At 53.1% G+C, this 14,696-nt stretch overlaps 1 protein-coding gene across 3 annotated transcripts in view; it reads right to left on the bottom strand.

Moving 5' to 3' along the window:
• Positions 1-14,696, bottom strand: part of RPS6KA1 (ribosomal protein S6 kinase A1) — a 46,239-nt gene that overhangs the window by 12,945 nt on the left and 18,598 nt on the right. For all 3 annotated transcript variants that reach the window (XM_007979886.3, XM_073007649.1, XM_007979884.3), the window contains 13 exons: positions 11,402-11,482; positions 11,156-11,235; positions 9,385-9,491; positions 8,631-8,668; positions 8,145-8,287; positions 7,661-7,731; positions 7,265-7,353; positions 6,173-6,237; positions 5,796-5,898; positions 3,678-3,808; positions 1,751-1,876; positions 1,467-1,556; positions 937-1,095 (listed from right to left, as the gene is read on the bottom strand). In XM_007979886.3, coding sequence (XP_007978077.1) covers positions 937-1,095; positions 1,467-1,556; positions 1,751-1,876; positions 3,678-3,808; positions 5,796-5,898; positions 6,173-6,237; positions 7,265-7,353; positions 7,661-7,731; positions 8,145-8,287; positions 8,631-8,668; positions 9,385-9,491; positions 11,156-11,235; positions 11,402-11,482 — 1,283 coding nt within the window. The remainder of the gene's footprint in view (positions 1-936; positions 1,096-1,466; positions 1,557-1,750; positions 1,877-3,677; positions 3,809-5,795; positions 5,899-6,172; positions 6,238-7,264; positions 7,354-7,660; positions 7,732-8,144; positions 8,288-8,630; positions 8,669-9,384; positions 9,492-11,155; positions 11,236-11,401; positions 11,483-14,696) is intronic.

The following is a 14,696-nucleotide window of genomic DNA, read 5'->3' on the forward strand; positions in this document are numbered from 1 at the left end:
TGCAGTAATAAAGGCCAAACTCTGCCATTTGGACCTACACCTCTTCTGTAGTTCCCTGCTACGTTTCCAGCAGAATTTCCTCCTGCATCCATTTCCTCTGCCTTAGCAACTGAACCCATAGTCGAATTCACCTCCCTGAAGCCTTGTACCTCCCCCATGGTGACCCTGCTGCTTCCTAACTCAAAACCCACTCCCCACCTAAATTCTTCAGTCTGAAATTCTTCCATTCTTCCCTGGCTATGTAATCTTGAGCAAATGAACTTTCATCTCTGAGCTCTGGTCTTCTTACCTGTGAAGTGGGACCAGTAACAGTATCTATCTCAGAGTTGTTGTGAAAACCAATTAAGATAATGTAAGGAAACTTTATCTTATTTATGTATTTATTTATTTATTAGATGGAGTTTCGCTCTATTGCCCAGGCTGGAGTGCGATGGTGTGATCTTGGCTCACTGCAACCTCCACCTCCCAGGTTCAAGTCATTCTCCTGCCTCAGCCTCCCAAGTAGCTGAGATTACAGGCGCCCGCCACCAAACCCGGCTAATTTTTTTGTATTTTAGTAGAGACTGGGTTTCACCATGTTGGCCAGGCTGGTGTCAAACTCCTGACCTCCAAGTGATCCACCTGCGTTGGCCTCCCAAGGTGCTGGGATTACAGGCATAAGCCACTGCGCCTGGCCTGGAAACTTCATCTTATGCTAAACCTTACCATGGTGACTGGCACACAGTAGATACTGAATAACTTTCCATACCTTCCCTTTCACAACTGACCACATCTCTCCCTCCCTCCCTCCTTTGCACGCATCCCCCAACCCAGCCTAGTCTTCCCTCAATTTGGCTAGCTGGAGGTTGCCATTCCTGGGCCAGCATGTGGTTCATGTGCTCTGCTGATGGTATGACCCTTGGCATCCCCCTACCGCCTCCCTGAATCCAGACTCACCCCCTGTGAGTGCAGATACTCCACAGTTTTGCCGATGGTGTGCAGGACGAAGCTGGCCTCCCGCTCTGAGAAGAACTTCTGCCGCAGGATCTTGTCCAGCAGCTCCCCACCCCGCATCAGCTCTGTCACCAGGTACACGTGTTTGCCATCATCGTACACCTGCCGAAGACCTCACCATCAGGCTCTTCTCCCCCGCGTCAGGCCTGGGCCCCCTGGTCAGCAGCGCCCCAGAGCAGGGAAGAATGACATGAGCCTTAGGCAGGTATTCTGCTTGCTCTTCAGTGGCCCCACCTTCCCCAAAAGAAGGATGCTGACACTGGTCCCCTGATAGGTAAGAACGTCCTCAGAAAATGCCTGAGTCTGAAGGAGGGCCCTTGGGGTATGGGCAGACTGGAGGGACCAAGGGACCTCTTTCCCCTCTACATGACCACTGGAAAGAGGATGAGAAGTCAAAGGAATGGCAACCCTGAGATAAATCCTAGAGAGTCGAGTTCCTGGTCCCCACCCCAGTCTTAAGGACCCCCACTCACATCTTTCAGAGTAATGATGTTGGGGTGCTGGCCGTACCGCAGAAGAATCTCAATCTCTTCTGAAGGATCCCGCTTGCTCTTATCAATGACCTGAAGAAAGTGGGTGCATGTGGCAGTGTCAGGGTGACAGGCTCCAGGGTCCTTCCGTGCCATGGAGCAGGCCTGGAGGTCTCGGCCACACAACCTTTCATACATCTGCAGAGCTCAGGCACCACCCCTCCCCACCAGACAGGGACCTGCCCCCGGCCCGGCAGCCTTGGCTGAGACGTGGTCAGGAGGCCCACCTTGACAGCATACTCCATGTTGGTGGCCTTGTGGACACAGCGCTTGCACACAGAGTAGGAGCCCACACCAATCGTCTCCTTTACCACGTAGCCGTCGCTAAAAACCAGGTTCTTCCCATGGAGTTGCTGTAGGAGACCAAAAATTGTGGCTGACCCCTGGCTCCAGAGTGCTAAGGGTCATCTCCCAGCACTCAAGGTCTTGGCTCAGTAGAGACAGCACCGGGGAAGGGCCAGGAGACCTGGGGTAGAGTGTTGGCCATGTGACTGCAGGTGAGAGCCTGCCCCTCTCTGGGCCTCAGTTTTCTACTCTATGTGTTGGGCATACTCGCTGGCTCCCAGCCTGCCTGGACTGCAGCCTGTGGTCAGAGGGCAGTGTAGGGAGTGGGCAAGAGGGTCACAACACACATGGAGAGGACCTTAGTTCTGAAAAGCCTGGGCAGGCCTGGGAGGGACGCAGGAGCCCTGAGCTGAGTTCCAGCTGTGCCACTAAGTATGGCTTTGAGTGACTTGCCTCCCCTTTCTGGGGTGTCACAGCTCAACTCAGGAGGTGTCTCAAGGTTCTGGGACATTAGCCATAGCAATGCTGAATGGTGCTTAGTGTGTGCTGCGTGCCAGGCAGTATTCTAAGCACTTTCATCAGGTGACTGCATGCCCCGTGGCCAGCCCTGGCTTGCGCCTGCGGTCCTTGCATCCAGTCTGATTTAATATTTGTCCTGGATAAAGATGTCCCAGTTTGGAAAATAAATTACATAGTCACCTTAACTTTATTATTTATTTATTTATTTTTTGAGATAGAGTCTTGTGCTGTCCAGGCTGGAGTGCAGTGGTGCGTTCTCGGCTCACTGCAACCTCTGCCTCCCGGGTTCAAGCAATTCTCGTGTCTCAGCCTCCCAAGTAGCTGGGACTATAGGCACATGCCAACACGCCCGTCAGATTTTTGTAGTTTTAGAGATGGGGTTTCACCATGTTGGCCAGACGGGTCTGTTTAAATTCCTGCCTCAAGCAATCCACCCTCCTCGACCTCCCAAAGTGCTGGGATTACAGGCATGAGCCACTGTGCCCAGCCCACTTTAACTTTACATGTATTAACTCTAATAATCCTCATAATAGCTCTATGGAGGAAGATTCTATCATTTCCCCATTTACAGATAAGGAAACTGAGGCACCAGGAAGGGAAGTATCTTATCTAAAGTCCATTATCTGGTCGGGTGCTCATGTCTGTAATCTCAGCACTTTGGGAGGCTGAGGGGGGTGGATCACTTGAGGTCAGGAGTTTGACACCTAGCCAACATGGTAAAATCCCGTCTCTACTAGAAATACAACAACAACAAAATTAGCTGGGTGTGGTGGTGTACATCTGTAGTCCTAGTTATTCGGGAGGCTGAGGCAGGAGAACTGCTTGAACCTGGGAGGTGGAGGCTACAGTGAGCTGAAATTGTGCCACTGCACTCCAGCCTGGGCAAAAGAGCAAGACTACGTCTCAAAAACAAACAAAAAAACCCCCAACGTCCATTATCTTGTGAATCTGGAACCCAGGCAATGAGCTCCACAATCTACATTCTTGCCTCTCAACCTGAAACTTTCATGAGGCAGTGGAAGTGTACAAATGGGGAACAAGTGTGAAGAGATACAAGTTCTTCGCTACCCTTATGCCAGAGACACGACAGTCACTCTGCACCACCACCCTGGGCACCCCCTGGCATGTACCCAGACCCTGCTCTGTGCTGGGAAATGTATAGCCATATCATCATCCAATTATCAGGGCCACAGTGTGAGGTGGGCCTTACTGTCCCTGTTTTATGTTGGAGGCCCTACGGGTCCCACAGTGGCACAAGGGTATGAACCCGGTTCTGTCCAACTCAGAGCCTGTATTCACAGCCATTCTTTAGAAAAGGATGATGGAGCAGCAGCCCCCTACCCCCCTTACCTGTACCACCGAGTGCAGGGGTGCCTGCGAGGCGCGAGGCTTGCCGTCGTCCTCCATCAGGCCGGTGGCCACGAAGCTGAAGCCCCGGAACAGCTGATGGGCCCCAGCGCTAGGGGGGATGCCTGGGGAATCTGTAGGGGCGGGAGGGGAATGTGAGGGTATCTGAGGAGGTCCCTTCGACCCTGAGGCAGCCCAGCAAAGGGGGAGCACAGGGCCTCAGACCTGCCTCAGGGGCTGGCCATGGCGGGAGCCTACAGAGAGCCTGTCCATCCCAGGCCTTAGCCCGACTGCTCATATGTGTTTAGACCAGTCCAGTCCTGATGCATGAGGAACATTAAAGACTCTCACATCCACTTCCATCCCAGGCCAAGACAGTTCATCCTTCCTGGATGCTCCCTCCCCAGCTTCTCCGTCTTACATCAGCCCCTGCAGGTCCATCTCTGCACAGTAGCCAAAGGGAAGGTTCCAACCACAAATCTGCCACCCTGCCCGCACCTTTCAAAGGTGCCCCTCTGCCTTCAGGAGTAAGCCCAGCTTCTGAGTCTGGCAATGGAGGGCCTTGTGATCCTCCTCTTCTCTCTCTCCACACCACAGCTGAGCCACGTTGGACTTCCCAGATCCTTAAAGGGGTCTCTGAGCCCTTGCACACTCTGTTCCCTTTAACTAGATAATCCACTGCTTGCCTATCCTTCAAGACTCAGCTCACTCGCTCCCTCCTCTGAGAAGCCTTGCCTCATGCTGCTTCTCTGGCCCCTGACTCCTACAAAGCTGCACCTGTCACACTGCCCAGCGGACTGCTTGGAGAACTGCTGTCCCTGTCATCAGAGGTGTGCAAGTACAGTGAGAAAAGCACCCCATCGTGGATCACTTGAGGTTAGGAGTTCCAGACCAGCCTGACCAACATGGTGAAACCCCGTCTCTACTAAAAATACAAAAATTGGCCAGGCGCGGTGGCTCAAGCCTGTAATCCCAGCACTTTGGGAGACCGAGAAGGGCGGATCACGAGGTCAGGAGATCGAGACCATCCTGGCTAACACGGTGAAACCCCGTCTCTACTAAAAAAAACAAAAAACTAGCCGGGCGAGGTGGCGGGCGCCTGTAGTCCCAGCTACTCGGGAGGCTGAGGCAGGAGAATGGCATAAACCCAGGAGGCGGAGCTTGCAGTGAGCTGAGATCCGGCCACTGCACTTCAGCCTGGGTGGCAGGGTGAGACTTCGTCTCAAAAAACAAACAAACAAACAAAAATACAAAAATTAGCCAGGCGTGCTGGCACATGCCTGTAATCCCAGCTACTCGGGAGGCTGAGGCAGGGGAATCGCTTGAACCCAGGAGGCAGAGGTTGCAGTGAGCCAATATGGCGCCACTGCACTCCAGCCTGGGCAACAGAGCGAGACTCCATCTCGAAAAGAAACAAAAGAAAAGGAAAAAGAAAAAAGAAAAGAGAAAAGAAAAGAAAAGAAAAGAAAAGAAAAGTACTCCCTCTCCTAAAACATGCCCTTATAGGAGGCCTCCCAGAACATTCCACCCCACACCCACTGTCAATATCTGGCCAAAAAGTTAGGATTCACCCAGCTCCTTCCCAGAAGCTCCTTCACTGGCTCTTTGCAGCAACCCCAGGAAATGAGTGGGTTTGTGGCTGTGCCTTGTTCCAGGTAAGTACACGGAGGCCCGGCAGTCAGGGCAGCCAAAGCTGATTCCCATGCCTGTCCCTGATCTATGGGCACTGTCACCTCTGCTCAGCCACCACACAGTGTGGCTGGGTCAGATTCCTTCTCCCTGACGTGATGGTAAGCTTGATGTGTTTGGTCTTCCCAGTGGGCTGGAAGGTGCCCCTGGCAGAGTCCTGCCTTTTCTACTGTGGCCTTCACCACCCACACACCCCCACTCCTACTCTCTCACCAGACACAAAGAGACCCACAGAACCCCAGAGTGAGAGAGTCAGGCAGAGTGAGACAGGGCGAAAGTCAGAGTCCCACGGAGCCAGAAACTCACCCGCCTGCCCATCCACACACCTCGACCTGTCAGTGTCCCTGACTATCTCTGCCCCGCAAGCTGCCACCGACTCCCGGCTTCTCTCCTGTACCAGCCCAAGACAGACAAAACAGATAAGAGACGCACCCTTGGGTGTGCGGGACGTGAACTCAGTGTCAAAGTAGAAGGTGTCATCAGGCTGAGCCACTGCTGGCTTGAAGGGTGGCTTGATCTCACGACGGTATAGCTTCTGCACAGTGGGATGGGCACCCTGGTCACCACAGCACCCTCAACAGCCCACCAGGAGCCCCATGCAGGAGGAGGTGCTGGGCTTGGAACATAGGCCATGTTGCCCAGCAGACAACAGCATAATTGCTTGCCCTCAGGAGGCCAGCCCTTGTCTTCAAGGGCAGGCTGTGACCCTCTGCTCCTGCGTCTGGGGCCCTTGCTAGCAGAGGCTCCCCTCCCACCACCCTTCCTGTGGCCAAGATGGCCGGAGCCCTGGCGTGGGTGGACACACTCACATTCCAGTCAATGGTGGAGTAGAAGACATGCCGCTTGATTTCCTCTGCCCCATCAGGGCCGGAGCCTGAAAGAGCCCAAATGAAGGGTCTGAGCCTGGGTGGCACAACCCCCAGACACCACCCTGCCTGCCAAGCAGCCTCACAGGGCTCTGGGACCAGCTGCTGGAGCAGAGGGGAAAATGGGCTCACTTTGCCTCAAATCTACCCAGCCATCACCCTAAGGCCTGTCACCTACTCAGCATTTTCCACTTTCTGGAGCCTCTGATGAAGAAGTTCCAATGTACTAGTGGGAGGAGGAAGGCCCAGAGACTTTAGGCAACTTCTCCAAGGCCACACAGTCAGAACAGAAGCTGAGCTTGCTCTGAGACCTACAGAGAGCCCCACCTCATTCCAACGCAAGCCTCATCTCTGTTCCTCTTATCCTATTGACATTTTCAACCATAGAACAGGTTGTCACTCCATTCGACCCCAGGGGCCTGGACTGGACCTTACGCAGCTGGTCATGGACCAGATGAACCCAGGAGCCAGGAAAGCCAGCACACACTGGACACCTACTACACGCCGGCATGTTCATGCAACCTCATTTCATCAACAGAGCCCTGAAGCAAGCTTGGGATCATCATCTCCCATTGAGACGAGGAACCTGGGTGTAGAGAGGTGAAGTCACCTGCCCGGGGTTACTTAGTTCATAAGTGGCCTCATTCGTTTAACAAATATTTATACAGGGACTGTTTCGTGCCAGGCAGTGGGGACCTGACACAGAGCCGGGATTGGGACCTGTGCCTTCTGACTCCTGAGCTCATGCTCTTTCTCTTGTGCCAGCAGCCTTGGCGGAGAAGCTGTGTAGGGGCCTCTGTCCTTGTCCCCAGAGGGAGTAGGGATGACTCAGTTCCTGCCTTCCCCCTACACACAGGTCAGCTCCCCCCTCCACAACACCACACATGGAGCCAGAAGGCAGGGTGGCCCGCGGCATTGTCTGCCCACACAAAGCACAACGGCCCCTTTCAGCCCAGATGTGGCCCTGTGGCCTAGGCTGCAGCTGTACCCGGCTCCCCATCACCACATCCCCTCCCCTGAGCTGGGGCTGCTTACCGAGCCGGTTGGCGGGATTCCGCTTGAACAGGGCCCGCAAGAGGCTCTGGGCTTCGGTGCTCAGAAACTGGGGCATGCCTAGCTTCGCCCTGAAACAGCCCCCGGGACTCATCAAGGCCAAGCCCCACCCCAGAGGCCCCATCTCCCCCGGCCCCTGTCCAGGTTTAGTTCCCAGCTCGGTCTAGACAAGCCATCCACTGATTCACTTCCCAAAGACTTCAGGGTTCCCAATTACAGGCCCCTATGGATGAAAAAGGAAGGTATAATGTTTAACCCAGAGGAGAGTCTCATTAGAAAGGGAATCTGAGGCAGGGACAGGGTAATAATATTCTGACCCCTAAACTTGGGCTGGGGCTTGGAGGAGTCCATTGTTATCAGGGCAGAGCTGGGGCTTACTTCAGAATCAATGTCATGGTTTCCTTCCGGTCCTTCCCCTGGAAGGGCAGGGAGCCCGTCAGCATCTCAAACTGCAGAGGACAAGGGTCTATTCAGGCTCTGATCCCTGTCTCCCACACACCTCCCGCCTCCTCCCATCCAGGCCCCTCTGCCCTAGTCCCAGGATTCTTGCTGATACATCCAAGTCTTCCTGGAGCAAGAATTACGTCCGTCCCTCTTGCCTCTGCCAACCCAGACCACCAGGCGCAGCAGTGGGGGCGCGAGGCTGGGGAGAAGGCCAGCACTGGGTTAGGTGCGTCCCAGGTGGGGTCAAGCCTGGGATCCTTCCAAGGAAGAAAACCACAGCTGAATATAGAGTGAGGCCAGCTTGGCTGTGAGAGGAGACGGGGAGAGCCCTAGAGATGATCAACCCCCTCACTGTACAGATGGGGAGACTGAGGCCAGAGGCTTGGGCTGGATCCTTTACCCCTGTCTGGGCACTCACCATCAACACCCCATAGGACCACCAATCCGCACTGTGGGAGTGGCCCTGGCGGTTGACGACCTCAGGGGCCATGTACTCCACTGTCCCGCAGAAGGAGTAGGCCTTCTTCTCATGGTCAATGGCCTCCTTGCTCAGGCCAAAGTCTACAGCAAGGAGGGCAGGAGGACACACCTCAGGAACCCTGCCTTCCTTGCTGCCACCCTTTGCACACCCAACCCCCGTGCCCAGAGGCCAGAAGCCATCACCCCCGTGACACTCAGGAGGAAGCTAAGGCCCAGAGAGGTCAGGTGACCTGCCCAATGTTACACAATGAGGGGCTGAGATTCTAATTGAGGGTGTTCCAAGTCTGAGGCCTGAGTTTCTGAACACTTCTAAGTAACAGGCACAGCTTCTCAGGAAGAATGAGCCCCCAGCACTCAGCAAGACCTATTAGGACCTTGCCCTGCCCTCCCCTGGGGCCCAAGGGGGCAGTCGGCCTCCACTCACCAGTGAGTTTGATGTGGCCCTCCTCATCCAGAAGGATGCTGTAATAGAGGAATAGGGGTCAGGGCTCCTTAGCTGTGGCTGTGGGGGTGGTGGTGTCACCACAGGGCTGTGGGAGTTGGGCTCAGCCCAGAGGAGGTGCTCCACCCAGTTATCTCTGATGACAGAGTGGGCGTTGCAGGGTGGTAGCAGTGCCATGCAGGGGTGTTGCCTATCTTTTTTGCTAATCCTTGAAGCAACTGTGTGAGGCAGGTACTATTAGGGCCCCATTTTGCTAATGGGGAAACTAAGGCTCAGGGCAGTTAAGTAGCTCTACAGTCATCAAGCTAGTAGGTCTAGCCAGTAGGTGGAGACAGGATTTGAATACAAGGCTACCTAACGCTAAACCCAGATCTTATTCCAACTCACCACCTGCCCCTGGCTCCTTAGTTATCATCTGAGGGTAGTTAGATATTAGGGAAAATTCTACAGGGCTGTATCAAGGAAAGACCTCTAAAGGTAGCATCTCCAATGTCACACTAGATTAGAAAAAAAAGATGGGCAACATTACCTGCATGGAAGGTACCTGGCCCTTGGGAACGGCAGCATTAGTGACTGGGCAGCTGGCACTACCACCCACCCCACTCACCCATTCCTCAGATTGCCCAAGACAGGAGGACATTCCTGGAGAAAGCCATGCCCACCCACATCAGGATGGCCCTGTCCTAGAAGAGGCCTCCCCTGGGGAGGCAGGGGTGGGGCTGGAGGCTTCACTCACTTCTCAGGCTTGAGGTCTCTGTAAATGATACCCAGGCTGTGCAGGTGATCCAGGCCCAGAGCCAGCTCGGCCAGGTAAAACTTCACATCCTCCTCCGTGAACATCACCTGCAAAACACAGGAGGGGTCTTCAGCAGGGCCCTCCTCTTCCTTAAGAGCTGGGGCACTGGGCAGTCAGCAGCTTCCTGGTCCCGAAGGGCCACCTGGGAGGACCCTTGGAGACCCCAGGCCATATAGCTTTCTTGTCATACAAAGGATTTGAAGTATGAAATGACTAATACGCAAACCACTCATTGTGGCATCGTTCGGAAATAGAAGGGGTTGGAAACAGGCCTAGGGTCCAAGAGTAGAAGGCTGGAATCAGTTGTATCCCCTGCATAATGGAGTGCTTTGCAGCCATAAACTAGAACATGGAGTTTCTCCATGTTCTGAGATGGAGTGAGCTCCAAGATGTACTATCTTGAAAAAAGCAAGGTACAGAACAGTGTATACAGAATAGTACTTTTTACATAAGGAAGTGGGGGTAGGAATGAACATATATCGGATTTGTTTGCAAAAGAAACATGGGAAAGTTAAACAAGAAAGCAATAATAACGTTTATGGGTGGGGATACAGGGGGCTGGGGCGGGAGTAAGACTTCTTCGTGAATATTTTTCTTTTGAATCTTGTAAATGTATTTCCTATTCAAACATTAAAATAACAATATAAGCCAAGCACGGTGGCTCATGCCTATAATCCCAGCCAGCACTTTGGGAGGCTGAGGCAGGCGGATCACCTGAGGTCAGGAGTTCGAGACCAGCCTGGCCAACATGGAGAAACCCCATCTCCACTAAAAATACAAAAATTAACCAGGCATGGTGGCATGCACCTGTCATCCCAGCTACTCGGGAGGCTGAGGCAGAAGAACTGCTTGAATCCGGGAGGTGGAGGTTGCAGTGAGCTGAGACCCTGCCATTGCACTCCAGCTTGGGTGACAAGAGCAAAACTCCATCTCAAAAAAAAAAAAAAAATTACAATTAAAAAAAAACAAAAAAGGCTAGATTCTCTTTAAAGTCTGAATTGTATGAATGACCCCATTTTCTAGCTCAAATCTTTTTTTTCTATTTTTTGAGACGGAGTCTCGCTCTGTTGCCAGGCTGGAGTGCAGTGGTGCGATCTTGGTTCACTGTAACCTCTGCCTCCCGGGTTCAAGCGATTCTTGTGACTCTGCTTCCTGAGTAGCTGGGATTACAGGCACACTCCACCATACCCAGCTAATTTTTGTATTTTTAGTAGAGACGGGGTTTCACCATGTTGGCCAGGATGGTCTCGATCTCCTGACCTCCTGATCCGCTCGCCTCGGCCTCCCAAAGTGCTGGGATTACAGGTGTGAGCCACTGCGCCCAGCCTCAAATCCTTTTATATTGGTTCAAAATCCTGTTGGATGACATATGGGAGATGACTGCTGAAGTCTCTGGCTCTCTGGGTGACTTTGGGCTTCTCCCCTATCTTCACACCTCTGCTCAGAGCAGCCCTGGAAGAATGCAGGTGCGGAGGTGAGAGGAACCCTTAGCTCCCCAGAGATTCCTTGGGAGAAACTCTCAGAGACCTTGCCAGCGTATGGCCTCCGTCCGGGGGGTGAATGGTATTTCCTGGGCCAGGGGCTGCTAGGCAGGCCTGGGTGGTTCCAGATTCAAGCCATCTGAACACATTCTGTACAGGACTCTGGGATGGGAGACCTTGTTGTCCCCCAGCTCCATCCCGGGGCCCTCTGGCAGTAGATGTCAGCTCACCTCTTTCGAGAGCCGTGTGAAGAGGTCCCCACCACGCAGGAAGTCCAGAATAAGATACAGCTTGCCCTCGGTCTGGAAGGCTGGGGAGAGGGAGAAAGGCAATGGTAGAGTCACCCGGGCCTTACGACCTGCCCCTTCAGCCCTGGCTCCCTTGGCCTACCAGGCAGGTGGTGGGAGAGTGTACAGACCACAGGCAAGGGTGAAAGATGGGTAGGGTAGGAGCTCAGATAGGGCCTGCAGCTTTACCATAGTGCAGCTTCACCACGAATGGGTGGTTTACATCAGCCAGGATGTCTCTCTCCATCTTGGTCCGGACACGGTCACGTACTGGCCAGATGAGAAAGGAAGTCACCAGTAGTCTAGACACTCAACACAGTCACTCCCAAGCCCCCGCTAAGGGATCTCTTTTCCACTTGTTCCTCCAGGCCTGAGCTCCCAAGGCCCCCTCACCCAGGGCTTTGGGGACACTCAATCCTCAGGTTTCTTCCTTCCCAGTCTGTTTCTGGCTCCTTGGCTGGCTCCTTGCTCCCACCCCTCACAGCAGTGCCCACAGCTGGGGCCTTGGCACCCTGCCCTTCTCTCTGGTCCCTTCTCCCACCACGCCCCATCAAGGCCTGTTAACCAGCCAGTCTGAGCAACCTGCTCCCCAGGTGCTCTGTTTTGTCACACCCTCAGACTTTGCCTCTGCACCTCCCCCTGGCACGCCTTCACCAGCCCTGCTTTCCATCTGGCATAAAAATTCCCAAATTCCAGTAGGGGCTGGTAAGAACGGCTACCTGGGGAGCTAGAGAGGCAGATTCCCTGGGCCTAAAATCCCGATCCATGGGTCTAGGCGGGCACCCTTCATATATGTTTTCTTTTTTTTTTAAAGAATAAAAGTTGTCGGGCAGTTCTGATTCTCAGCAGGTTCTTTGACTCAGCTTAGGCCTCACCTCCTCCAGGAAGCACTCCTTAATTTGCCAAGCTGAGTTAGGGCCTTCTGGATTCCTACAGCGCTTCTCCTTAAGAGCACTCTTCTCTTTTTCAGGTTGCCTTCTAAATTTATTGAAGTCCACCAAGTATGTTTTATTGATTTTTCTTTTTTTTATTTTTGAGACAGAGTCTTGCTCTCGCTCTGTCACCCAGGCTGGAGTGCAGTGGCTGGATCTCAGCTCGCTGCAAGCTCTGCCTCCCGGGTTTACGCCATTCTCCTGCCTCAGCCTCCCGAGTAGCTGGGACTACAGGTGCCCGCCACCTCACCCGGCTAGTTTTTTGTATTTTTTTTTTTTAGTAGAGACGGGGTTTCACCACGTTAGCCAGGATGGTCTCGATCTCCTGACCTCGTGATCCGCCCGTCTCGGCCTCCCAAAGTGCTGGGATTATAGGCTTGAGCCACCATGCCCGGCCTATTGATTTTTCTAGTGTGATTAGAACAGGCTTTTGGGCCGGGGGTGGCTCATGCCTGTAATCCCAGCACTTTGGGAGGCCGAGGCAATGGATCACTTGAGGTCAGGAGTTCAAGACTAGTCTGACCAACATGGTGAAACCCTGTCTGCATTAAAATACAAATTTTTCACGCCTGTAATCCCAGCACTTTGGGAGGCCGAGGCGGGCGGATCACAAGGTCAGGAGATCGAGACCATCCTGGCTAACACGGTGAAACTCCGTCTCTACTAAAAATACAAAAAAAATCAGCCGGGCGTGGTGGCGGCGCCTGTAGTCCCAGCTACTCGGGAGGCTGAGGCAGGAGAATGGCTTGAACCTGGGAGGTGGAGGTTGCAGTGAGCCGAGATCGCGCCACTGCACTCCAGCCTGGGCAACAGAGTGAGATTCTGTCTCAAAAAACAAACAAACAAACAAACAAATTTTAGGGCCAGGTGTGGTGGCTCATGCCTGTAATCCCAGCACTTTGGGAGGCCAAGGCAGGCAGATCATGAGGTCAGGAGGTCGAGACCATCCTGGCCAACGTGGTGAAACCCTGTCTCTAGTAAAAAATACAAAAAAGTAGCCAGCCTGGTGGCATGTGCCGAGACTCTGTCTTGGGAAAGAAAAAAAAAAAACAGGCTTTTGGACTTGGCTGCTTAGGTTCATTTTGGGCACTGTGTTTCAACTTAAGTTTATTACGATATTGATTATCCCTTGACTGAGACCTCTCATGTGGCCTTTGTTTTTTTGTTTGTTTTTTATGAGACAGGGTCTCACTCTGTCACTCAAGCTGGAGTGCAGTGGTGTGATCTTGGCTCACTGCAACCTCTGCCTCCCAGATTCAAGTAATTCTCGTGCCTCAGCCTCCCGAGTAGCTGGGATTACAGGCACACCACACCCGGCTCATTTTTTTTTTGTATTTTTAGTAGAGACAGGGTTTCACCATGTTGGCCAGGCTGGTCTTGAACTCCTGACCTCAAATGATCCACCCACCTTGGCCTCCCAAACTGCTGGGATTGCAGGCGTGAGCCACCACACCCGGCCTTGACTTCTATTAAAAGGAGAGGTGGAAGGCTAAGGAATGCTTACTAAGACCAGACAAAATGTCTGAGCAATACACATAGTGCAAAACTAAAGGCTTTTTTGGTCCATGTACTGGATCGGCAGTTTCCTCTCCAGCCTCATAGTCCCAAAGCCTTCACTAGTCCATCCATCTAGTATGCATTCTATTCAATCGTCACTGCCATTCTAGAATTGATGCCCACAGTTGCTTATCTTAGATCTGGCCAATGTGCTTCTCCTGCACGTCTTTCCAGAGTCTTGTTCGGGACACAATCCTCGGCCCTTGCTACAAGTAGAAGCTGCAGCTGCCTTCCAACACGCCTTCTGTGTCAGCACACAGGGCTACAGAGCTGGTTCCCTTCAGAGCACTTTTCACATCAGTGGGCCCCTTCCTCTATTTTAATTTTTGTATTTTCCTCACTAGACACGACAGGGACCACACCAGAGTTAACTATTTTGGTCACCTTACATTTTCTTTTTCCTTTGTTTTTTTTTTTGTTTTTTTTTTTTTTTTTGAGATGGAGTTTCGCTCTCATCGCCTAGGCTGGAGTATGGTGCCGCGATCTTTACTCGCTGCAACCTCCACCTCCTGGGTTCAAGCGATTCTTGTGCCTCAACCTCCTGAGTAGCTGGGACTACAGGTGCAAACCAGCAAACCCAGCTAATTTTTGTATTTTAGTAGAGATGGGGTTTTCCCATGTTGGCCAGACTGGTCTCGAACTCCTGACCTCAAGTGATCCACTCGCCTCAGCCTTCCAAAGTGCTAGGATTACAGGTATGAGCCATGGCGCCCAGCCTACCTTACATTTTCAAACCACTTCTGCACTTTAGGTCAGGCAAACAGTTTCTCCTTCCCAGGGTCTCTTCCTCGACCATTTTTGGTCTGGAGAAATCCACTCGTCCTTCAAGGCGTACCGCTCCTTAGGTGTCCCCTTGGTCTCTGGTCCTACCCTCTGCAAGGCTGCACCACCACTCCCAGCTCCCCAGCCCGTCGGATATCCACGCACACCAGTCTCAGCACCGGCTGCACCGCACTGTCGGGTATGCTTAGCCTCTCCCGCCCAGCCTGCAAGCC

The sequence above is a fragment of the Chlorocebus sabaeus genome, chromosome 20 (genome assembly GCF_047675955.1).
Source record: "Chlorocebus sabaeus isolate Y175 chromosome 20, mChlSab1.0.hap1, whole genome shotgun sequence".
Classification (NCBI taxonomy): domain Eukaryota; kingdom Metazoa; phylum Chordata; class Mammalia; order Primates; family Cercopithecidae; genus Chlorocebus; species Chlorocebus sabaeus.